This window comes from Ochotona princeps, chromosome 6, assembly GCF_030435755.1.
Source record: "Ochotona princeps isolate mOchPri1 chromosome 6, mOchPri1.hap1, whole genome shotgun sequence".
NCBI classification, from domain to species: domain Eukaryota; kingdom Metazoa; phylum Chordata; class Mammalia; order Lagomorpha; family Ochotonidae; genus Ochotona; species Ochotona princeps.
Genome location: NC_080837.1, coordinates 3,698,649 through 3,723,562, shown reverse-complemented (window position 1 = coordinate 3,723,562; position 24,914 = coordinate 3,698,649). Strand labels below are relative to the sequence as shown.

Genomic DNA, 24,914 nt, shown 5'->3' with positions numbered 1-24,914 from the left:
TGGCAGGGGTGGTGGCGGCAGCACATGTACCTTCAGTTCAGGGGAGCCTATGGCCAAGTGGGAAGGACAGTAGTTAAAACACAAACAAGAAAGGCAAAAACTCAAGATCTACATGGCAATCATCCAACCAGAAACCTAGTGTCATCTGCGGCAACTGGCGCATGCAGTCACTAGGAGGAATGATGCCCGTCAGGTCAGCCACACTGGGAAGTCACAGCCTTCTCCATGGAGGCAGGACTGGGAGCTCCTGCTGGACAGTCACTTAGTGGGAGCCCCACAGCTGAGAGGCACTTATGGGGGGTGCAGCAGAGTGGTGCCCTGCATCTGGTATGTGAGCAGTTTCCTGAAGATCTTGCCTCCCCACTAGGCCACATATGGGAAGCTGGAAGGCACTAACAGATATGAGATGTGTTACTTGTTCATTACAATTACACTAACCTCTGGGCACTCTGATCACTCACGTGATGCAGCACTTAGCTGGGACGAGAGGCCAGCCTCCACAACCAGAGCCTCGTGGGGCAGGCGAGGGGGCGGTGTGGAGTGTGAAACCTGGAAAGAAGCAGGCTGGTGTGAAAATACACACCCAAGAGCAGGAACGGAGGAAGAACCCCTGGCAGGAGAAGGGGGCTGCAGGTCTGGGTCCTCTCAATCCATGCTCTGCCCGTATGTGGGCGCCCCGGAACGGGCCAGCTGGCAGAGCAGGGTGGCCATGGGATGCTCACCTCTAGCAGCTGTCAGCTCTGGGGAGCCCTGAAGAGGCCTGTCCTCTTCGGTCCGATACCAAGGCGGGGATGCTCCACAATGAACCTTTCCTGCTCAGCTGGGCAGCTAGAGAAGTGTCCCCAACAGTTCCTGCTGCGTCTTGGGACTGCTCTACACGGACCCTGCCTCCCAGCACTTTGTAGCTAAGGTGTGGGGAGTTCTGACCACCCCCTACCAGGGATGGACAGCGGCTCCAGAAGACCCAGGTCAATCTGCTGAGGCGGACCCGTGAACCCTGCAACCCCATGATTCCTCCACATCCTCACTGCGGCAAGGGGCTCCCTTCCACTCCCTCAGGCCCCTCAGACTTCCTGGCCTCTAGGCAGCTGTTACTGAGGCTGCACACACATCTGACCTGCAGGGGAGTCGTTCAGCCTCCTGGGGTGCACACAGGATGCTGCAGTGTCCTGAGCATTCCTTTAGGGCCGGCCTGCTCCTCTAGCAGAGCCTGATGTTAACCTCTGGTCTCACAGAGGTTATAATAGGAAATCATTTGTCCCACACCCACACAAGACCAGTTTCACTGCTTGCTCACAGAGAAAAGCTTTTTCCAGGGAAGCCATGGTGCTGTGCCTTTATGCCCTGGCAGAATGTGGGGAGCGGCAGCTGGGGAAGGAGAGGAGGCAGGGCCTGCGCCATTCCACAGACAGGAAGGCTATCTGGGACAGTGAGGAAGTAGAGCACCCACCACATCAACAAGACAGAGGGAAAGCAGTGAGGATGCCTCAGGCACCTGCTTCCGGCCCTGCTGGCTCTCACCCACTCCTTGATCGACCTTCCTGGCCTCATCAGAAGTGGCCCTCACATGACCTGGGCACTGCCATAAGCACCTCCATACAGAGCAGCCACAGCACTCTGGGGACAAGGGGCAGAGAGAGGAGCCACACCTCTAAGGGCACAAGAAGCACATGGTACCCTGCACACTGAGAGCTCCACTCTGAAGCCCCCAGCTCTGCTTTAGCAGCTATTCCCAAGAGAAATGGTGCTGGCCCATCACCTGCACCCAAGGAGACCCACAGGATGGGGGAAAGCCCACGACCTGTGAACACCTGAAAGGGGGCCCAGTGCCCAGATGCAGTGGGGTCAGCTGCTATATGTGAGGTCCGCCTACTCCACTTCCAATTTAGCTCCCTGCTGAAGTGTCCGGGAGACAGAGCCTGGGCCCCTGCCATCCACATGGGAGACCCAGATGAAGCTCCTGGCCCAGGTCCTGGGTCACTGTGGCCATGTGGGGAGTGAACAGCAGATGAAAGGTCTCTGTAATTGCCTTTCAAATAAGTAAGTAAATCTTAAGATCCAAAAGGCTGCCCTGTGGAGGAGGGGCAAGACTCCCCCTTTTCTCTAAAGCTCACCCAAAGGGCAAAACCAGGGTGAGATAAGAACTAGCCTAGCCAGTCCCTTGCTTGGCAATGCCCAAGAGAGGAGCAAGTAGCTTCCCGCCTCCGGATGACCACCTGTGTGGGTGTCCCCATGTGGACAAAAGACAGGGCTGGCCCAGGAGGCAAAGATCGGGTGACAACTTCTTTAGAGCACACCGATTTCCTGAGCACCCAGGGAGAGCACTGGATATGCCGAGGAACCTCCCCCCTCCCTTAGACTCGGTTCCCACAGCTGGCACCATGAGTTAGGAAACAGGCTGGACACAGAGAGCATTGAATGGGGCAAGGCAGCAAAATGGTGGGGGTGGGGAGCGTGGGGGCGGAGCTCAAGCCAGTGGAGATTTACAGTCTAAATGAGCAGGGAGCTGGGGTAAACAAGGCGTGTTTTGGCAGGGAGGCTGTAAGTCTGAGAGCTTAGGATGGAAACAGGCTGCGAAATGCCTTGAATTCCAGGAGGAAATTTAAACTGTGAACTGTGAAGAGGAGGGGGCCAAAAGACACTTCCTGAAAAAACAAATGACTAAGTCAGTGGACTGCTCCCAAAACCCACTTCCGTTGGGACAATGCCACACACATAGAGAGGGAGCCAGCCTCTCTCACACACACAGGTACACATATGGACCCAGATTCCTAAATGTCTCTGTCACATACACACAGATACACCAGGTACACATATGGACCCAGACTCTTACATGTCTCTGACACACACCAGACTCGTGTTTCTCTCATACACACACATACATATACAGGTACACACATGGACCCAGATATGTGACACACAGAGGGAGTCAGATTCCTAATATGTCACATACACACAAACAGGTGCTCACATACATGTACACAGACTCCTAACATGTGACAGACACCACACACACACTAATCGCCCTCCCTCTCTTCCTCACACACACACACACACACACACACCGACCCAGACTACTCATTCCTGGGACAGTGCAGGCTCTGACTTCTCACCCTCAGGACATCATGACCTGCCATGTAGAGTAGGAAAAATGTCAGGTGAGAGGCTCTAACCCCATCGAGCTTACATCTAACACGGCGAGGGATGACTATAACAGCAACCAGACAATGTGATTGTGCCGAGTGTGGACAAGTGTTTACACTGGGGCCAGCGCTGGGGTGCAGCAGCATAAGCAAACGTCTGCAGCACCAGCTCCTGGCTTCCTCTTAGCCTAGCCCCAGACGTTGTGGCCATTTGAGGACTGAACCAGTGGATGAAAGATCTCTCTCAATGCCCGCGGATAACTTCTCCCTCTCTTCCAAATAAGCACAAGACAAAACTGCCAACCTTTCCTGGATTAACTACTGAATCAAGCCCTGTCAGCCGCTCCCCTGCCTCACCTCCTGGTGAACCTCTCTGCACTGGGACAGTGCTGAAGTGGCCCGCTCCCAGCTGACACCTCTGCAGGGTTTGGCTGCTCACAAAGGAGAGTGTTCTGTCCCTCCATCTGATGAAGTGCACTTTCAGAGCCCTCAGGATGACCAGCAAAGCTACAGGTAACTTCTGTGCCAGCAGCTGGCCAGGGGCTGAGCATCCCACATTAGCATTGGTGTCAAAAACCGTGGAGCAACCAGGGTGCGGGTGGACTGGGGGAGGAGGAGGAGGAGTGTGAGAAAGTGATGCTCTGGCTGTGGCAGAAAGCAGCTGGGCTGTGCATGGAGCAGGAAGCCAGGTGCCCGCAGCTGGCAGCAGGCTGTGGAGAATTCAGTAAACGGTCTCCTGACCCAGGAAGGCTGCCTGGGCTCTTTCTTTCTGGTGGCATTTGAAGGAGGAAAAAACCCAAGAACCCCCCATCCCAAGCAGCCGGGGACCACGCCTCCAGGATCCCAGGAGCCAGGCTGCATTCCTTAGTGCTGCGCCGCCCAAAGAGGCGGGAGCCTGACTTTAAAAGCAATTAAGGATCCAGGCTATTTTAGGATTACTCCTTGACCACCTGCAATATCTTATTAAAGCCCAGCTCAGATGTCAAAAGCAATTTTAGCTCCCATTCCTCACTCCAGGCCCGGGTGGCAGTTAACCCTTTCCTGAGGACAAGAGTGTGGGGCTCAGACAGTGCCTCTTTTTCTTTTTTTAAAGATTTATTTATTTTTATTACAAAGTCAGATATACAACGAGGAGGAGTCCCCAAGTGACTGCAACAGCCGGTGCTGCGCAGATCCTAAGCCGGGAACCAAAAACCTCTTCCTCCGGGTCTCCCATGCGGTGCAGGGTCCCAAGGCCTTGGGCCGTTCTCGACTGCTTTCCCAGGCCACAAGCAGAGAGCTGGATGGGAAGTCGGGCTGCCGGGATTAGAACTGGCGCCCATATGGGATCCCGGAGCGTTCAAGGAGAGGACTTGAGCCGCTAGGCCACGCCGCCGGGCCCGCCAGTGCCTCTTTACTCTGTGTCCCCGACAGCCAGACACCTCAATATCCCAATGTCCAAGCGTCCAGATCTTGGATTTACAGATCCAAAGACAGAGAAATCCCAGGGTCCCTTCTGACTCTGTGAGTGGACAATGCACCCTGGGGTCAAGGAGCCAAACTCAAGGCAGCCACCACAGCTCCGGGGGTGGGGGAAGGGGCACAGCCCAAGCCCACTGAAGCTCAAGTATCTGGCGGAGTACATTAGTTCCTTTTTGTTGTTCTTGTTTTTAAATAAGTAGAACATAGACGAGTTAGCTGTGGCCAGGTCACTGGCTCAGTAAAGGCGACACACAGTGCACCTGCCAGGGAAGATGTGGTTGGTGATGCTAGTGCAATTGCCAGTTCTCGGTACAAAGAAACATGCTCTTTGTCCTGCCACAGATTTCACTGATCCCAGGCGGTAATGGGCAGGATTACGGACAGTCCAGAGAGAACGAGCCCAGGAGGCAACAGAGCTACAGTTCCTAGCCAGCTGCGGAACTACAAAACCCTTGCGATAAGATCAGGATTACCGCCTTGCACTCAACGGCTCAGGCCTCGGAAGCGCGCTAGGGCTGTAATTATCAGATGCACACCTTCCGCCGCCAGGTAACTTTAGCGGGAACCAGAGAGCCTGTCCACCTCCCGCTTGCTACACAGACCCATTCAAAGGCGGTGGCCTGGAAAGGCGCCAAGCGATCAGGCGCACTTTGCTGACTGTGCTGAACCCAAAGGATGGGGGAGGGGGTAAGGGTGCCATCCCACCTGCCCCCCCGGCAGAGAACCACCACCGTGTCCACAAGGAAGAACAAAGGGGATGCGAGGCTGGTAACCAGGAGCTCTGGTGCCCCTGGCAAGCTCAAGCCTGGGCATCAGACGGGAAGCCTAGCTCCCTTCCGTTGGCAGCACCGTGGATCCCTGCAGCCAGCCCTGAGCAGCTCCCAGGTCTCTGCAGTCACTACTGATATATACAAACATACAGGCCGGACGAGAGTCAGGAAACTGGTTGAGGCCAACTTTCACAAAAATGTTAACAAACTTCTCTAAAACTGTACATTCTTTAAAAATAATTATTTACTTGAAACAGTAAGAGAAAGATACCCTCCATCCACTGGTTCACTTCCCCAATGTCTGCAATGCCTGGCATTTGGCCAGGCCAAAACCAGGAGCCCGAGCACTTGGGCCATATCCCCCAGTGCTTTCCCAGGTGCATTAGCAGGGAGCTAGATCAGAAGTGGAGCAGCCTTGACTCAAACTGGTGCCCATATGGGATGCTGGTGCCACAGGCAATAGCTTCATCAACTGTGCCACAGTGCCAGCCCCCTCATTTTATTTTTTAAAGGTTTATTTCAAAGCCAGAATGAATGACAGAGAGAGAGTGGGGATATATCCTCTACATACCAGTTCACTCGTCAAATGGCCATAATGCCCAGTGCAGGCACATGCCCAAGCCAAGATCACGATACGCATCGAGTACTCCCACATATGGGTGGGGAGCAAGGACTCAAGCTCCTAGATCGTCTTCCACTTCTTTACCAGAGCGCTGGATTAGAAGTGACGCAGCAGGAACTCAAGCTGCACTGTAACAAGATTAACCCACAGAATCACAATGCCATCCCCTCAAACTACACATTTTAAAAGGAGAGGATGGGGCCTGGTACGGTGGTCTGGCGGCTAAAGTCTTCATCTTGAATGTGCTGGGATCCTATATGGACGCCAGTTCTAATCACAGCAGCCCAGCTTCCCATCCAGCTCCCTGCGAGGATGGCCCCAAAGCCTTGGGACCCTGCACCCACATGGGAGACCTAGAAGAGGCTCTGGGCTCCTGCTTTGGATCGGCTTGGCTCCAGCCATTGTGGCCACTTGGGGAGTGAATCAACGAATGGAAGATCTTCCTCTTTGTCTCTCCTCCTCTCTAAACATCTGACTTTGCAATAAAAATAAATCTTAAAAAAAAATTAGAAGGAGAGGATGAAGGCTCAATTGGCTAACCCTTTGCATGCAAGCACCAGGAAGGCAAATAGGCACGGGTTCATGTCTCAGTTGCTCCAGTTCCCATCCAGCTCCCTGCTTGTGGCCTGGGAAAGCAGTGGAGGACGGCCCAAAGCCTTGGGACCCTGCACCCATGTGGGCGACCCAGAAGAAGCTCCTGACTTCAGATCAGCTCAGCTCTAGCTACTGTAGTCACTGGGGGAGTTAAACCAGCAAATGGAGGGTCTTTCCCGTTCTTCCTCTGTTAAACTGCCTTTCCAATAAAAACACATATATCATAAAAAAAGTAGAAGGTGACTACAACATTTTACTTAGTTGTTATTATTTGACAGAATTACAAAGAGGGATGTGATGACGGAGACAGAGATCCTAATCTTCTGGTTCACTCCACAAACAGCCACAACAGCTGGAAGCAGTCGGTCAGAAGCTGGGAGCCAGGAGCTTCTTCCAGGTCTCCCGTGTGTGGAGTCCCAAGGACTCAGACTAGCTTCCATTGTCCTGTGGTGTAGCAGATAAAGCCACCACCCAATGATGGCACCCCATATGAGCATCAGTTTAAGTTCTGGCTGCTCTGCTTCCAATCCAGCTCCTTGTTAACGTGACTGGGGAGCACAAGATGGCCCAAGCGCCTGGGCAGCTGTGGAAGACCTGGTGGAAGTTCCAGCCTCCTTGCTTCAGACTAGCCCAACCCTGGACATTGTAGCAAATTTGGGGTATGAACTAGCAGTTGGAAGATCTTTCTGTTCCTCCCTTCCCGTCAGTTTGCCTATCTAATAAATAAAAAAAAAAATACCCCTTTTCCAAAAAACTTTCGGCATTAGTTACTTTACAAAGAAAGCAAACATCCCTCTTCTGTTTCAAGTTTGGTCCCTGGGGGCAAGGGGCCAGCAGCCCTAGCCATGGACTTTCTTCAGTGCTCGCACCAGATCTTACCCAAGTCTGGTGGCTGTTGTCACACGAGTCCCTGCTGCCCACGCCTCTGCCAGGCTGTGAGACTGCCATGCATGGACAAGCGGACAGTGGGGACACAACTCAACAACAACAAAGCAGAAGACAGCAGCAGTGCCCGCTCCCCTGAGGGAGACCTAGCACACACGAGCAAAGATGTGAAAACAGCAGGTTCTTGGGGGGGGAGGGGGCATGGAGTGGAACAGCAGGCCTCCCCACACTTCCACAGGGGAGACTCAAGGCAGCACCATCTTCTAGGAGTGACTGCCTCTCTGAGGCAGCAGAGTGCCCACCATGACTGGGCAGTGCCCACGTGGCCAGCCTGGCAGCGTGGCTCCACGCAGCAGAGCCCGTCAGGACCAGGCGGTGCCCTGGCAGCCCAGGCAGGCAGTACAGCTCCACACGCACTCAGCTGCGCCCTTGTCAGGGGCTCTCACAGGGCTATGACTGCCACCTGGCTTCTCAGATGACAAATCAAAGCAGAAGGAAGGAAAATTGTGGGGAATCCCGAGAGACTGACTGGCAAAGGCCAGAAGCAGGCACAGCCATGACTGTGATCCCAGCTCTCCCTGCTCGGTTCTTGCAGTGCACCTGACTGAGCTCTGCTCCACAACTCAATTTGATGGACGTCTCAGCGATGGAAGCCAGACAAGCTTGAAACACCTGGCACCAGAGGCCAGTCTTGCTCAGGAGACAGAACGCCATGCAGCCATTTGACACGACACTGCTCAGAGTGCAGTCCACATGGGTGGGCCGGAGTTCAAGGCCTGCCTCTGGCTCCTGATCCCAGCTAGCTGGAAGCAGCAACAGTGCTAACAGCACAAATCCCTGGGTCCCTGTCCACATACAGGAGACTTGACCTGTGTTGTAGACTCCTGGCTTTGACCTGGCCCAGCTCCATGTGTTGTGAGCAAATGGGGAGTAAACCAGTAGATAGACTATCTAGTTTTGTCTCTGCCACTCAAGTAAATAAATTATTTTTAGTTTTTTAAATAAACATTTTTATATTTAATATTTAACTTATTTTTCATTTTATTTGGCAGAGAGAAAAGAGGTGAAGAGATATTCCATCTACCAGTCCATTAACCTAACTACCCAAAAGGCAGGGCTGGAACAGGTACAAGCCAAGGCACTGGGTTTCCATCTAGGTCCTCCCACGAGTGGTGTAGGGACATGGCAACTTGAGCCACCACCTGCCGCTGCCCAGGATGCATTAGCGGGAAGTGGGAGGCACCAGGACGTCATCTAGCCGCATCCTTATGGAATGTGGGTGTCCCAAAACAGCAACTTCACCCCTGCCTTGTGACCCCTCCTCCACATCATTCCCATTAATTCCAGACAGCAGATATACCTGCACAGCAAAACACAACTATAAAGTGACCGGCGTAGTCTTCCCAGGAAGCTCAGACCTGAAGCGAGAGAATGACAGAGCAGCCACAACCTTCACAGACGAGTGTGAGGGGACACAGAGGCAAGGGCCTCCTGGGAGGAGTCACCACTGAGCTGCCAGGGCCTTGCGGCCAGATGTCACCCAAGGTCACTGTGCAAAGGTGGGACTCCAGGCTGAGGCCAGTGAGGGTCGAAGTGCCTGGCAGAAGGGACATGCCAGAGAGATGCTTCCACCACCCCGAGTGCTACAAACAAATAAAAAAGTGTGTGTGGGGGGGGACATTGCCATCTCTTCAAGATGAGAAAAGGGCACAGTGGGCCTCGCCATTCTCTTCTTGGGCTTGCTTGAAAATTTCATACTAGGGCAATGCATCCAACTCCCTGCTTGTGGCCTGGGAGAGCAGTAGAGAGGATGGCTCAAAGCCTTGGGACCCTGCACTCACATGGGAGACCCAGAAGAAGCTCCTGGCTCCTTGCTTCAGACCAGCTTAGCTCCAGCCACTGCAGCCATCTGGGAAGTGAATCAGTGGACAGAAGACCTTTCTTTCTATTATCTCCTTCTCTCTTTCTGCCTTTCCAATAATTTTTTTTTTTAAAAATTCATACTAAAAAGTTTTAGCAATTTTATAGCAGAAAGTTCCAAAGTTCCAGAAAATTAAGAAATGTTCAAAGACCTATGGGTGGGGGTGAGGGGAATGAGAAAAGAACAAATTTTTAAATGGCAAAACCATTTCAACAATATACCCAATTATGAGAACACTTCACAAAAGAGGACACAGCTGAAGAGAATCAGAATTGGAAAATGGACAGCTAAAGTATTCCAGAATGGGATAGAGTTATGACAGAAGACAGCAAGATGGAAACAGAAAAACAGCGGCCGAGGGGTAACATACACGCACATCAGGCTGAAAGAGCAGATCACGGCCAAAAGGGGGACACAGAGAAATAAAGCCAGAGGCCACCACTGTGCTGTGAGACCACCGCTTCCCGCACTGGCAGCCCAGGTCGGAGCCTGAGAGCGCAGCTTACTGCCAAACAGCAGGGAGAGCAGCAGAGGATGGCTGGCTCCGCGGCAGACCTGGCCCAGGCCTGGCTAATGCTATCCCTTGGGGAGGGAACCAGCACATACAAGACAATGTCTGATGTCTCAAATCAAATCAATACTTTAAAAAAAATTTTTTTTAACTGGAAAGGCAGATTGGCCGAGAGGAGAGACTTGAGAAAGATCGTCCGTTTGCAGCTTCATTCCTCAAACGGCCTCAGTGGTCGGAAATTAACCAACCCAAAGCCAGGAGCCTCTTCTGTGGCTGCTACACGCCTGGAGAGTCTCAAGGCCTTGAGCCATCCTCTGCTGCTTTCCCAGGCCACAAGGCGCGAGTTGGATGGGAAGAGAAGCAACTGGGACACAACTAGTGCCCATACAGGCTGCCAGTGCTTGAAGGTTGAGAATTGGTCTGTCCAAGGATGCCGCCACCCTAATCAATCAATATTTTTTTTAAAGATTTATTCATTTTTATTACAGCAAGATATACAGAGAGGAGAGACAGAGAGGAAGATCTTCCATCCGATGACTCACTCCCCAAGTGAGCCGCAACGGACCGGTGGTGCGCCGATCCGAAGCTGAGAACCTGGAACCTCTTCCAGGTCTCCCACACGGGTACAGGGTCCCAAAGCCTTGGGCCGTCCTCAACTGCTTTCCCAGGCCACAAGCAGGGAGCTGGATGGGAAGTGGAGCTGCCGGGATTAGAACCGGCGCCCATATGGGATCCCGGGGCTTTCAAGGTGAGGACTTTAGCCGTTAGGCCACGCCGCCGGGCCCAATCAATATTTTTTTAAAAAGTAAATCTAAACCTAGAATATACAAGGAGAGTCAAAAAGAAAATTCCTAAAGTGACAAGGGAGAAAAAGATTCACACAAGTAATGGGCGCCCGGCACGATAGTGTAGCGGTTAAAGTCTGTCTTGAAAACGCCGCCAGGATCCCATACATGCGCCAGTCTAATCCCCATGGCCCCGCGTTCCATCCAGCTCCCTGCTTGTGGCCTGGGAAAGCAGTCGAGGATGGCCCAAAGCCTTGGGACCCTGCACCTGCCCCTGCCTGGGAGACCCAGAAGAAGCTCCTGGCTCCTGGCTTTGGATTGACTCAGCTCCAGCCATTGCGGCCACTTGGGGAGTGAACTATCGGACGGAAGATCTTCCTCTCTCTCTCCTTCTCTCTGTATACTTGACTTTCCAACAAAAATAAATAAATCTTAAAAAAAAAAAAAAAAAGTAACAAGGTGCAGTAAAAATGATTGCTGGGGACACTAAAGCCCACTGCCACAGTGTTAATAATGCAGTCAATTTGGATTCCAGAGCTGTCCGATAGTGTACGAGCCAGCATCAGCCATGTGAAGGCCAGCTGTCACACAAACACCCCTCTGGGTTAAAATAAAAGTAAAGAAGGGAACTGGCAAGTGAACACAGAGGGAAAGGATGCAGTAATGGAAGAGAAACAGATCAAGTTACCTAAATACATAATGACAATTGGGGGTGGGGGGAAAAGGCCTAATTTGGGTGAGGTTAAAATGAAATACAACTAAAATATTGGCCACTATTTTTGGAAGGTAGAACTGGAGAGACAGGAGGTGAAACTAGAATTTCTAATGTACATCAGTACATTAGCTCCTAAGTTGTATCAGAAGTAAAGCACGCAGAGACCAGCACTGTGGCATGGTGAGTTAAACTCCTGGCATCCCACATGGGTAACAGTCTGAGTCTGGCTGCTCCACTTCTGATCCAGTTCCCTGCTCATGTACTTGGGAAAGCAGGATAACGGCTTAAGTCGTTGGGTCCCTGCACCCACGGGAGATCCAGAAGGTCCCGGCTGGCCCAGCCCCAGCCAGGCAGACACTGGAGGGAAATCTGTGCCTCTTTCTCTAACTCAGCCTTTCAGATAAATCACAGAAACCTCGGGCCCGGCGGCGTGGCCTAGCAGCTAAAGTCCTCGCCTTGAATGCGCTGGGATCCCATATGGACGCCAGTTCTAATCCCGGTAGCTCCACTTCCCATCCAGCTCCCTGCTTGTGGCCTGGGAAAGCAGTCGAGGACGGCCCAATGCTTTGGGACCCTGCACCTGCGTGGGAGACCCGGAAGAGGTTCCTGGCTCCTGGCTTCGGATCGGCGCTCCACCAGGTGTTGCGGTCACTTGGGGAGTGAATCATCAGACAGAAGATCTTCCCCTCTGTCTCTCCTCCTCTCTGTATATCTGACTTTGTAATAAAAATAAATAAATCTTAAAAAAAATCACAGAAACCTCAAAAAGTAACCAAAGACTAGAAACAAAGTGTAACTTATAAAATGGTAAAGTATAAAACTCAACTCACTGCCAAAGACAGGACAGGAGATAAGAAAAGACAAGGAGATGGTTCCTGAATATCCACAAGCAGAGGGCTAACAGGTCCAGGCACAGCCTCAATTGCTGACAACTTGGCCACCAGATAACCCCTGCAACCAGCAATGACGGGCGCACAGCCAACCAAACCTACACCAAGCAGGAAGAGGTCACTCTCCTGTTGAAACTAGCATTTTATTTATTTATTTTAGAAGATTTACTTTACCATTATTATTTTCTAAAGATTTATTTAATTTTATTGGAAAGGCAGATATACAGACAGGAAGATCTTCCATCCACTGATTCACTCCCCTAGCGGTCACTAGCCAGAGCTGCACTGATCTAAAGCCAAGAGCCCAGAGCCTCTTCCGGGTCTCCCACACGGGTGCAGGGTCCCAAGGCTCTGGGCCGTCCTCGACTGCTTTCCCAGGCCATAAGCAGGGAGCTGGATGGGAAGTAGAGCTGCTGGGATTAGAACTGGCGCCCATAAGGGATCCCGGCACATGCAAGGTGAGGACGTTAGCTGCTAGGCTACCACACCAGCCTCAAAACTAGAATTTTAAGTGGCATCGAACTAGGGAGGAGGATGCTCTGAGTGACATAGCTCAGCAGTGTGACCACCCCACTCCGCCTTGTGGACGGAGGCCACTCCTTCCCGCCATATGATGGGAAGCACACCCCAAATGCCAGATAACCAGCATCTGGCCAGTTCTCTAACCACAACGTAATGATACTGGAAAAAAGACAATCAAAAAACATGTATTTGGAAACCAAAAGGCATTTGACCACCTGAGCTAAATAAGCAATCACAACAGAATCCAATATGGGCGCCAGTTTGAGTCCTGACTGCTCCACTTCCCATCTAGCTCCCTGATTCTGGCCTGGAAAGGCAGCGGAGGACGGCCCACGTGCTCGGGCTCCTCTACACGCGGGGGAGACCCAGAAGCCATTCCCTGCTTCAGACTGGTCCAGCCATGGCTGCTGCGGCCATTTGTGTAAACCTGCAGACAGGAGATATTCCTCTCGCTGCCTTGCCCTCTCTCTATAATAATAAAATAAATAAATCTTCAGAAGAACAAACAACTGCAACTGTGAAAGATTTAGCACCACCAAGCAATGAAAGCATGACATGTCACAACGTGTGAGAGACGGAAGTCAGACCCAAGGAGTCAGCCGTGTGCAGCCTCAAGCACATGCAGTTATAGCCGTTACAAGAATTACAGAGAGGGCCCGGCGGCGTGGCCTAGCAGCTAAAGTCCTCGCCTTGAATGTGCGGGATCTAATATAGGCGCCGGTTCTAATCCCAGCAGTCCCACTTCCCATCCAGCTCCCTGCTTGTGACCTGGGAAAGCAGTCGAGGACGGCCCAAAGCCTTGGGACCCTGCACCCGTGTGGGAGACTTTGGAGGAAGTTCCTGAGCTCCTGGCTCCTGGCTCCTGGCTCCTGGCTTCGGATCAGCGCAGCACCAGACGTTGTGCTCACTTGGGGAGTGAATCATTGGACGGAAAATCTTCCTCTGTCTCTCCTCTTCTCTGTATATCTGACTTTGCAATAAAAATAAAATAAATCTTAAAAAAAAATTATAGAGAACGTGTTAAACATACAATCTAAATGGCTTCAGGACAGAACAGATCCAGGGACATTGAGGGAGCAGAAGTGGAACTAAGGCAGAAATCTGGGTGGACAGCCAGGAGACAGGCCCTGCAGTTCTCTCCAATGTTACCAAGTGGCAGACAAAGCCTACGGGGATTGCTCCTGCATGCTTACAACCGCAAGAAGATAACATACCGTTATCTTCATGAAAATCTCTGTTAAGGAAACAGGAAAAACAGCCTAAATACATAGCACTGACAACGCTAAATGCAGGAGGCAGGCTGGCCGCTGTGGGAAATATGCGGGCGGTGTCTGTAACCTAAACATCACTGTGCCTCACAATCCAGCAGCGGAGGATGCCAAGCTTCTTACCCAACACACTGAAACTGACGGCCACGGGGAGGGCGCTGTGGTGCAGCACATACAAGCCCCACCTTGTGACACCTGCACCCCATATGGGCTCCACTTCTGGTCCAGCTCCCTGCTGATGGCCTGGGAAAGCAGTGGAAAATGTCCCAAGTGTTTGGATCCCTGCACCAATGTGGGAGACCTGGATGAAGTTCCTGGCTTCAGCAGGGCTCAACCCTAGCCACTGCAGCCATCTGCGGACTGAAGCAGCACATGGAAGATCTGTCTCATTCCTTCTCTGTAACTCTTTTTTTCTTTTCTCTGTAACTCTTTCAAACAAATAAAATGAATTATAAAAAAGGGCAGGGAGGGGAGAAGTATAGCTTCATCAAGCATTCAGGTACGAACAACAAACTGACCTCAGCTCTGGATAATGGCATTCAGTTTACAACGATCTCTCACGTCCACATTTGTTCTCTCTCTGTAGCAGGTTTACAGTTGCCTCTGGGCATGGTGGGACAACACGTGTGTCCTGGAACACGAGCGATCACGCATAGGGTGAGAGAGGCTGGGATCCAAAGCACTACAGCTTGGGGAAGGAGATCACACTGCAGTGGGTCATGCCCCTGCTTGGGAGACTCACATTCCATTTCGGAGTGCCAGTTCAAGTCCTGGCTACTCTGCTTCTGATTCAGCTTCCTGCTAATGCACCCCAGGAGACAGCACATGGTGGCTCAAGTACCCAGGCGCCTGTCACCCACACAGGAGATCTGAATGCAGCCCTTGGCTCCTGGATTTGGTATGAACCCAACTGCTTCAGGCACCAGGGTATGGACTGGCAGATGGCACAGGTAAAGCTGCTTCCAACAGCACTAGCATTCCATATTAGGCAATGGTTCAAGTCCCAGCTGTTCCACTTCTGATCCAGTTCAAACTTGTACATTTGTGGAAAATGGAATTGAAAGTTTGCAAGTGCACTGGTACAAAACACAAACACCGAGACCAGCACAATAGCTTAATGGCTAAATCCTCGTCTTGCAACCAATGGGATCCCTTACAGGCGCTGACTCATATTTCGGCTGTTCCACTTCCCATCCAGCTCCCTGTCTATTGCCTGGGAAAGCAGTCACGGACAGCCCAAAGCCTTGGGACCCTGAGCCCGTGTGGGGGATCCGGAGGAAGCTCCAGACTCCTGGCTTTGGACTGACTCAGTTCTGGCTGTTGCAGCCATTCAGACAGTGGGCCAGCAGACAGACAATCTTTCTCTCTATAAATCTGCCTTTCCAATAAAAATATAAATACATCTTAAAAAAAAAAACCCAAGTACCACAGAAGCACATGGTAGAGCTGGAGGTGTAACTCCACATCCTTGAGCTCTCAAAACAACACTGACTCAATAATCCAATGTTATCAAGTAACCAGTTCATCTAGCACGCACGCCTTAGTCTTGGGGGTTCAAGGCTCAAAGGGCCACCGAGCTCTCCCACCCATCACCATGGACATGATGCAGGGCTGGGTAGGAAGAAGTGCTGGAGGCACAGACGTGTCACCTAGGGGCTGACTGTCCACACCCCTTCACCATGGGGTGCCCGGGTGTGCATCTCGCTCAATCCCAGCTTCTCGTTCATGCACAGCCTGGGAAGCAGCAGAGCACAGAACAAGCACTTGGGCCCCTGTCACCCACACAGCAGACATTTCCAGATCCTGGTTATGTTTGCCTGATGCCCCTGAGCAGTGTGGGTATTTGAAGAGCAACCCAGCAGATGGGAGTTCTCAGTCTCTCTAGGAAAGGCAGGCAGGGAGAGAGGGAGACGGGAGTACTCCCAACACAATGAAACAGATGGACAGACGAGATACCCACTGCCACAGCCAAGTCAGACATCTCAAATTCTGGATCCAAACTCTCACTCTGCTGACCAAACTGCACATGGGTACTGAAAAACAGAACTGCAGGGCCAGCACTGTGGTCTGGTACGTTAAGATTCTGTGGGGCTGGGATCCTATATGTTCTGGCTGCTCCACTTCCCATCCAGCTCCCTGCTTATGGCCTAAGAAAGCAGTCGAGGACGGCCCAGGGCCTTGGGGCCCTTTCCTTCATGGGAGACCCGGAGGAGGCTCCTGGCTCCCTGCTCTGGATCAGCTCAGCTCTAACCATTGCTGCTATTTGGCGAGTGAACCAGCAGCTCAAAGAGCTCTCTTTCTCTCTAAACTCGACCTTTCAAATTAAAAAAAAAAAAAAAGCAGAAATGAAGAAAACCCAAGCAGACTGTCTTGGATCAGACACAAGCAGAGGGCCGCACCTGGGCATGTCTGTCGACAGCACATCCTAGAGCGGTGCCACTCCATGGTGGCAGGACCCCCACTCCACACCCTAGGAATCTGTGGGCCCTTCAGCAGCACCCCTGTCCTCCACCCATCTGCCCTTGCTCCAGTCACCACAACTGAAACTTGGACCCTGGTTGGGTGAGAGCTCCCCCAAGGCTGAGAACCACCCCTCTAGAGACGACACTGAGACAGATCATGGGTGCCAGGGTGGGCACCCTAAGCTACAGGCTGGGAGGCACCTGCCACCACTTCCCTGCCCCAATGTGATGTCCCACAGTCACTCAGCATGTACCCAGGGACCATCAGCCCCAGGAGCCCTGGGCCCATTCCCTATCCAACAGTGAGACAAGATGGATTCTGTATGCAATTCATGAGCACAAGGGAAAAGCCAAACGAGCTTCCTTGGTCTTCTGGTGCCCACGGGTGGAGAGGACAGAGCCTGCCCCGATGAACTCCAGGAGGACGCACACAGCCTTTGCCAGCCAGGGTGGCCCCATGGGCTCCAGGTGTGTGGAACTGTTGCCATCCTATCCTGGCAACTCACATGCTTACCAGTGAGCTTTACAAATGCCAGGAATTCAGGGCTGGAATGTTGGCTTAACTGGTTAATCCTCTACCTGTAAATGCTAGAATCCCTAATGGGAGCTAGTTCATGTCCCAGCTGCCTCACTTTCCTTCCATTTCCATGCTTGTGGCCTGGGAAAGCAGCAGAGGATGACCCAAAACCTTGGGAACTTGTACCCATATGGGAGACCTGGATGGAGCTCCTGGCTCCGGATCGGCTCAGCTCTGGCTGTTAGAGCCACTTAGGGAGTAAACCAGTGGGCTGAAGATCTTTTCTCTCTCTCCTTCTCTTTGTAAATTTGCCTTTCAAATAAAAATAAATAAATCTTTTGTGCAGTTACTCTGTCATTCTAGAAAGCAAACCTGAACACAAGCCCTGGAAAGCCCAAAGGGAATGGAAAGGCAGGAGGCTAAGGCCGCATGGGCAATGGCTGCCAGTGCTTTGCACAGAGCTGCCTGTGACCCACACAGTGACACCACACAGGCAAAAAAATGCACAGGTCACCTCCTGCTCTGGCCTGCACATCTACCAACCCACTCATCATTCTCGGGCCCGTGCAAGGGCTCCAGGCTCGAAAAAACCAGAACTGGCCCAGACAGAAGACCACCCCTAAGAGGCCAGCAACGTCCCTGGCAGGCTCTGCCTCCTCCTCTGAGGGACGGACACTCGGTTCTTTGTCTTTGTCTTGTTTTACAATCATTTACTCACCCCACCGAGAGTTGCCGGGGTTGAGAAAGCTGGGCTCAACGGCACCATCCATCTTACCGTCACCCTGGTGTCAACGGACGCCGCACCCCAGTGACCCAGGCCTATGGAAGCGGAAATCTCCTAAGGAGCGGAGTCAAGGGGAAACCAGGAAGTAATTCTGTGTTTGACTTTCCCTGTCCCAAGAAAAGCACTGAGCAACTGAGGCCAGTCTGCGGTGCCCTCAAGCTTTCTCAGTTTCTTTCCATGGGTGGGTGCCTGGAGATCCCTCCTGCCCCCACACCAACCCCAAATCCTGCAGATGCTACTTGAGCTTTCCTGGTGGAGTGCCTGGCTGTGCTAAAGGCCAAGCAGAGAGTTAGCTTTTTCTGTCTCTGGTCTGTGTGTGTGTGTAAGACCAACATGGATTTCTGGCTCTCCACGCCAAGCCAGGGATCCAGTACTGGGTTTCAGCAGGCTTAGGGCACAGACTAACCCAATGCAGGCTCTGATCCCCGTGGCAGTCACACCAACCACCAGTTCCTGGAGGCAAAAACCAACCTGCCCCTCAGAACAGGAACCAGGCACAATGAGATGTCTATAAAAGGTGGGTTGTTCAAAAGAACCAAATGGACACCGTAACACATTCACAGTAAGATCTGGGGCAACCACAGGAGTCTCTGTTACTGAAGAAAGAATACTCTGTTTTCCAGAAATGAATAGACCTAGAACAGTTTAAAAGAAAGAAAGAAACAAAGCTAGTCTCACCATGTAACAGTTTCCACTGAGTCTCCCCAAGGATATTAAACTCCTCCTAAAGTGCTACTAAGAAAAAGCTCCAAATCATTTTGTTAAAACTCTTATAGGATTTAGACAAGGGGAGTACAGAACAAAGAAATTCTGAAAAATTAAAATTCAGACGAGAAGGAGGGGCACACCTCCAGTTTTGAGTAATTGCCACCCAACGTCCCCTAACCCAGTTCGTGATCTTCAAATCCAAGGGAAGGTAAATTCTGGGTCAGGGATTAGGCCCCAGCAACTCAGCATTTGTACAACATTTTGGCAGGTGCTCTGCGAGGCAGTCTATAATTAGCCAGGAAGCCTCAAATGAAACAAACTCGAAGGGTTTCTGATGCCAGCAGCCGGTCCGCACCCCTCCCCGGCACTGAGGCACACTGCAGCCTGGTGCCTGCCTCGGTCGGAGCACACGTGTGTACCCGCACACGCCAACTCTCCAGTGTCTCTTTTTTCAAAGCCCTAATGGCTTGACCTCAACACCTGCTGCACTTCCTGAAGACAGACAGGCTCTGGAGCTGCACTTGTTCTGCGCACGCGGCGGCACTTTCTAGGAACAACCGCACACACGCCGCGGCTGGCCGGCTGCCAAGGCGGGGGCAGCCCAGCCGCCTCGGGCCTGAACTTTCCCAGCGCTGTCAGGGCGGGATCCCACTACGGGCTGACTCAGCGGCCGCCATGGAACTCTGCCAACCACACAGGCAAGCGGGGGTGGCCGGCAGCTCACAGATGTTTTGCTAAATGGAAGCAATCAGCCGGGAGGCGGGCCAGGGCTGGCAGCCAGGGCACTGCTGTCGTGGAAGTTGGGATTCTCTGACTCTGGTCCCAGCTCTACTGCTGTCCCAGAATGCGGAGATGCGCAGCTCCGGGACTGGCCCTGCTTCAAGGGCGTGTCCTTGTGGATACAGGAGCACCACCACCACCTGCCACGTGCCTGGGCAATGGACTGACTGTAACACGTGCCAGCCCAAGGAGCTATCACTTTTTCCTTCACAAGTGAGAAGACAAGACTTGGGGGAGGGCGGAAGATGAAAAAATGTCAGGCTGGGAACCTCACTTCTCACTGCTGTAAGTCCTGTCTCATCTGACTTTTCAGAGGCCCCAAGTGAACCCACAGTTCTGAGGACTTGAACCCAGCACCCTGGGCCTACACGTGCAGAATGCTGAGCCGCCACTGGCTTGCTGTCACTCCCCACCTGAGCACCCATGTCACCGGACCAGCTCATCGCTCCCATTCTTTGAGTGAGCCAAGGCCACAAACGAAAGACGGAATCAGAGGGGCTGGCACAGTAGCACAGCGCATTAAGCCACTATCTGCAAGCACCAGCATCCCATCAGAGCTCTGGTTTGAATCTCAGCTGCCCCACTGCCCATCCAGCTCCCTGCTTAAATGTCTGGGAAAGCAGCAGAAAATGGTCCAAATGCCGGCGATCCTGGCCACCTGCGTGGGAGACCCGGATGAAGCTCCGGCTCCTGCAGCCCTCTGCGGAATAAACCAATGGATGCAAGAGCTGTGTCTCTGTTTCTTACTAACTCCTGACTTTCAAATAAATACATAACTCTTTCGTAAGAACACCAACCGCAGACGCCTAGTGATTTACCTCACAGGGCGGGGCCTGGGCATTGTGTTCCCAAACTTGTTTTTGTTTTCTTCTTTTAAACATTATTTATTTGAAAGGTAGAGTTGTGTGAGAGAGAATCCTCCATCTGCTTTCCTGGCCTATAGAGGAATTTTGAGGTCTACCCGTTTCTTCTCCCTTTCCCACTTTTTTTTTTGGGGGGGGAGGGAGGATTGGTGGTAGTGGTGAATTTGTTTATCTGAAAGGCAAATTTACACAGAGAGATCTTCCACCTTCTGATTCACTCCTCAGATGGCCATAACGGCCAGGATTGAGTCAGGCCAAAGCTAGGGAGTTCTTCTGGGTCTCCCACATGGGTGCAGGGGCCCAATGACCTAGGCCATCCTCCACTGATGTCCCAGGAACATTTAGCAGGGAGCTGGATCTGAAGTAGAGCAGCCGGGACACAAACTGGCACCCATTTGGGATGCCGGCGTTATAGGTGGTGGTGGCTTGACCCACTGCACAACTCTGGCTGGCCTGTCCCAATTTCTAAGGAGATAATGGGGAGATGTTCTCTGTAGGAACACACACACTGCACGTGCCTCTTATCAGCTCTGATCGGCTGCAAAAAGAACACAGTGTCCTCAGACAGCCTGGCTTTGCCAAGAAGCTGAATACAGGCAGGATGGCTCTATCGACGTCACAAGCCTATAATTAGAGCCCCACATCTCATTTTTAGACAGCCCTCAGAACATTCGCGCAAGCTCATCCTTCCTTTAGAGACAGAGGGACGGTGCTGTCATTCTCTCACTCCATTGGGAACAGTATATTAAGAATGACCTATGCACTCCATTGCTTGAACACGGAAAACAAATGCCAAGTGAGAAAAACACTTTCCAGGCTATCACACAGGTTTGGGGTAGTAGTCCTGGAAGGCGGCTAGCAAGACCCAGCTGGCACAGCGCCGGTGCCCTCCCTAGCCTTCAGGAGGGACACGTGACCTCCCCTGGCAGAAGCACGCACCTGCTTGAGCTGCTCGTCCAGATTCCAGCTCGGCTGCCCGGCAGTGGCCACGGCAGGTGCAGCCCGTGAAGCATCTTTGGTATGATCTTCTCTGGCTTGCTGTCCGTGCGCAGGGAGCCCCGGCTGTGCTGGAAGCATGCTGCCAGAAGCTGGGGCCACTCTGGGCTCCTGACGAGCTGTTTTGTGCACAGGAAGATATTTGGGAGCCGCCTGGGCCTCCTGGTCATCTGCCTCCGCATCGTCCTCATCCCCGTCGGCATCTTCCAAGCCACCTTCGTCTTCCTTAGCGTCTGTGTTCCCATGGCTCCGGTTGAAGACTCGGGCCACGGCTGAGGCCGGGAGAACTCGGGCAGGGGGCGCCAGGACAGGGCTGCCAGCCAACCTTGGGGCAGACAGCAGGGCCGGCTGGGCCGCTAGCTTCTGGGCATAAAGCCCTGAGGCGTCTCTGGTTGGCTGCCCCTGCTGTGGCCGAGCCTCCATCTGCTGAGGAGTCAGGTGTGGCGGCGGCAGTGGCGGCTGCTGCAGGGGCTCCATTCTGGCTCCCAGCTTCACCCGCACACAGGCATGGCTCTGAGCAGGGCACAGCCCGGCAGGCACACTGGGCTAAAACCTTCAACAATTAAAAACAAAACAAAAAAAAACAACTATGTAAAACATGTAGAAAAGGCATCCTGTTCTCTCCTCAGGAGACTTGCTGTTTCGAATATCAAACAGGGTCCCAAGCCTGACATTGTTGTTGCTGTTGTTTAGCCTGGGGGTGGGGGGCTGTGCAGGGAGTTCCAGGGCAGTGGAGGCTCCTGAGCACTTTAAAGAGAGCAAATCCAGACACGATCTGGCTGAGGTATGCATTCTGTGCCCTCTCCCTCTAACCAGTCATCTGTTTATCCCTGAGAAGACAGCTGAGGTTCTCCATAACACGGGAGTCACGGGGATAAAAAAAAAGACGGGGTGGCTCCAAGGGAGAACACCCCACCGTTGCCAGGCCCACTGGAACCTCCGGCTGGGAAGCGACTGGGGAGAGACTTGGTGCAAGACGAGATGAAGCTCCCCTTGCCTCGAAGCTCCCCGGATTGCCCAGCTCATGTCGCCTGCCTGCTGGGCGGCTGGCGGGGTGGCAGGAGCCGGGTGAACTGGACACGAAAGAATCCAATTTCAACAACATGAAAGAAAGAAACATGGGGGGCAGGGGGAGTTGGAAGGTTCAAATTGCAACCCTGGCTCAAAAAAAAGCGGGGGAGGGGGGATTCCTCGGGAGATCTAAAAGTTAATTAATTTGAAACATATCAATATTGCCTCCTAAACAAGCTAATTCTTCTTCCTCTTCTTTCAACTCCCCCCTGCCAGCAGCCAGCCAAGTAACTGTATTTCTCCCACACTGCTTTCGGATTTGCTCCCAAAAAGAAAGGGCTCAGGAGGCCAAAAGCCTTCTGGGGGCAGGTTTATCTGCATTCTTACCAGCCCGGTCTCCAAGCACACCCCCTCCTCTTCCTCCTCTCCAATGGCCCCCCCTTCCTGCTATCCACACTGTGTCGTCCTGCCAACTCCCCCATGGCAAGCCTCCCTGCAGTGGTCTCCCCCAAAAGCTTGAATAATCAACACAGGGTGTGTAGGGGTGGGATCACTGTGCACCCGCAAACTTGAGGGTGCACCAGACCTGCACCCCTCGCTTACAATGCTTTTATCACAGGAAAGCCGGTGCTGCCTTGCGCAGGCTGGGACTTGATACTCGCATTGTTCCAGCGTTTGGGACAGGGTCAAGGGGGATGGAGCGGTGGTTAAAAAAATTCTCTTTAGCACCTTCAAAAATTCATGAGGCAGTAATCATACCCTTAGCAAGAAAAACTTCGCATTTGCGAATTTTTTTATAAATAAGAGGGGGTGGAGGATTAGGGACATTGGTTAAAGTGAGGCCAAAAAAAAGTAGAGATTTAAAAAAAAAAAAAACAAAAAACTTCTCGCTCTCGGGTTTATCTTAGAAAACACTGACCGTGCCTTTTGTATTTCCGAGAAAAGACTCAAGTTCCAGCGAGCCTCGCGCCCCGCCTGCCCGCGCCGACTTCCCCTCGGGACACTCGGCAACGCTCTCGTTCCGCCTTGAGCTCCCGCAAGCGGCATCCCCGGGGCGGGGCGGACTGGAGCGGCCGCACACCCACCCCCAGCCCCGCTCGGAGCCGGGAGCCCCGGAGTCCGCAGCCCAGGGGATGCCGCTGCCTGGAGCTCGCAGCTCGGAGTCCAGAGCCCGCAGCCCCGGAGCCCCGCAGCCCCGCAACCCTCAGCCCGGAGTCCAGAGCCCGCAGCTCCGGGGACTCGGGCCCCGCAGCGCGCGGCTCGCTCCACCTGCCCGCCCCGAGCCGCCCCCCACCGCCGCCCCCTGAACTTCCCGGGGCGCGGAGCCGGCCATCCCGCCGCCGCCGGCTGTCCCCGGGCGCGCCCCTTTCTCTGCATGCCCTCGCACAGGCACCCGACGCCCTTCCCGGGTCCCACTGGCCTCGCCTCCACCTGCCGCGGAGCCTCACCTGAGTGAGGGGCCGCCCGCGTCCGCCCGCCGCGCCCGGCCGTCTCGGCCTCCTCCGCAGCCGGGGGGCCACAGCCGGGGCGGGGCCCGCACCGGAAGCGGCGCCGCTGGCCGCACCGCGGGGCCCGGGCGGGGGCGGGGCCGCACGGGGCGGGGCGGGGCCCGGTGCCCGGAAGCGGCGTAAAAGGGAAAGGAGGGGTGGGGCGGGGCGGAAGTGACTCCTGGGAACGGCCCCGCCCCCGGAGTCTAAGGGCGGAAAAGGGTGGAAGCTGGCTGCAGCTTCAGCCAATGGGAGAGAGTAGGCGCAGAGGAGTTCCGGTGTGGGCACTTCCGCGGGCAGTTGAAAAGAGCCGAGCTGGCGACGGCATCTCTCTCGGCTTAGTGTGTTTGGACTGCGGAGGAAGGCTGTAGCTGCAACGGGCCGAGGGTCGGGAGGAAAGTTAATAAACGATAGACTGGTCTTGGGGTTTTCTGTCTTCCGGTCCCTCCTGCCCGCACTTTCCTGGGCTTCTCAGCTCCTTGTCCCGCCTCCGGCTCGCCCCTTGTGGACGCTGCTCCCCTGGGTGCCCTCTCTGGTTTGGGCGGCCACCCGGTCGCTATGTGCACCCAGCCCTGCTCTGACTTTGCTGACCCCCATTCGACCTGGGGCCAGGTATCCAGCGGCCCTAACGTCCACCTCCCAATGCCCGCGTGCACCTGCACCTGGCTCCTAGAAACGTGGAGTCAGTGACTGGACTGCTCAGTGTTCACGCCCCACGCGGCCCCTGCTTGCACTTTATCGGCCTCCAAGCTGTGACGAGCGGACGCCCTCCACCCCTCACTTCCTCCTTGCACCGCGGCAGAGTAACAGCCACAGTATCCCCCCTCCCCCTTTTTTAAAAAACTACTTTCATTCCCATTCCAACACTCCCTTTTTAGTGATCACAAACCCCCGCCTTGGATACTTACCCGCGCTTGTACTTTGCCATGGATTGTCCTGCTAAACAGGCTCGCATTAACCTTAAACGGATTCATGACCTGTGACAGACCACAACATCCCCTGTGGGCGCTGGTTGGACTCCTGGATGTTCTTGTTGTGGGAGAGCAGCTGGAGATGAGTACTTGAGCTCCTGCCACCCACGTGGGACCCTGGCTCAGCCATGGCCACTTTGGCCATGTCGGGAGTGAACTAGAAGATGAGGATCTCTGTCTCTCCCCCTCTGTAACTGCCTTTCAAATAAAGGAAGAGGCAGAGTTAGAGAGAGAAGGATAGAGGCAGA

General features: G+C 53.4%; 1 protein-coding gene across 1 annotated transcript in view; it reads right to left on the bottom strand.

Annotated features, from left to right (window-relative positions):
- ARID3B (AT-rich interaction domain 3B) overlaps window positions 1–21,775 on the bottom strand; it is a 37,332-nt gene extending 15,557 nt beyond the window's left edge. The window contains exon 1 of the mRNA XM_004594703.2: window positions 21,141–21,775. Within this exon, the coding sequence (XP_004594760.2) occupies window positions 21,141–21,674 (534 nt within the window). The 5' untranslated portion in view covers window positions 21,675–21,775. The remainder of the gene's footprint in view (window positions 1–21,140) is intronic.
- Window positions 21,776–24,914: the final 3,139 nt, after the last annotated feature.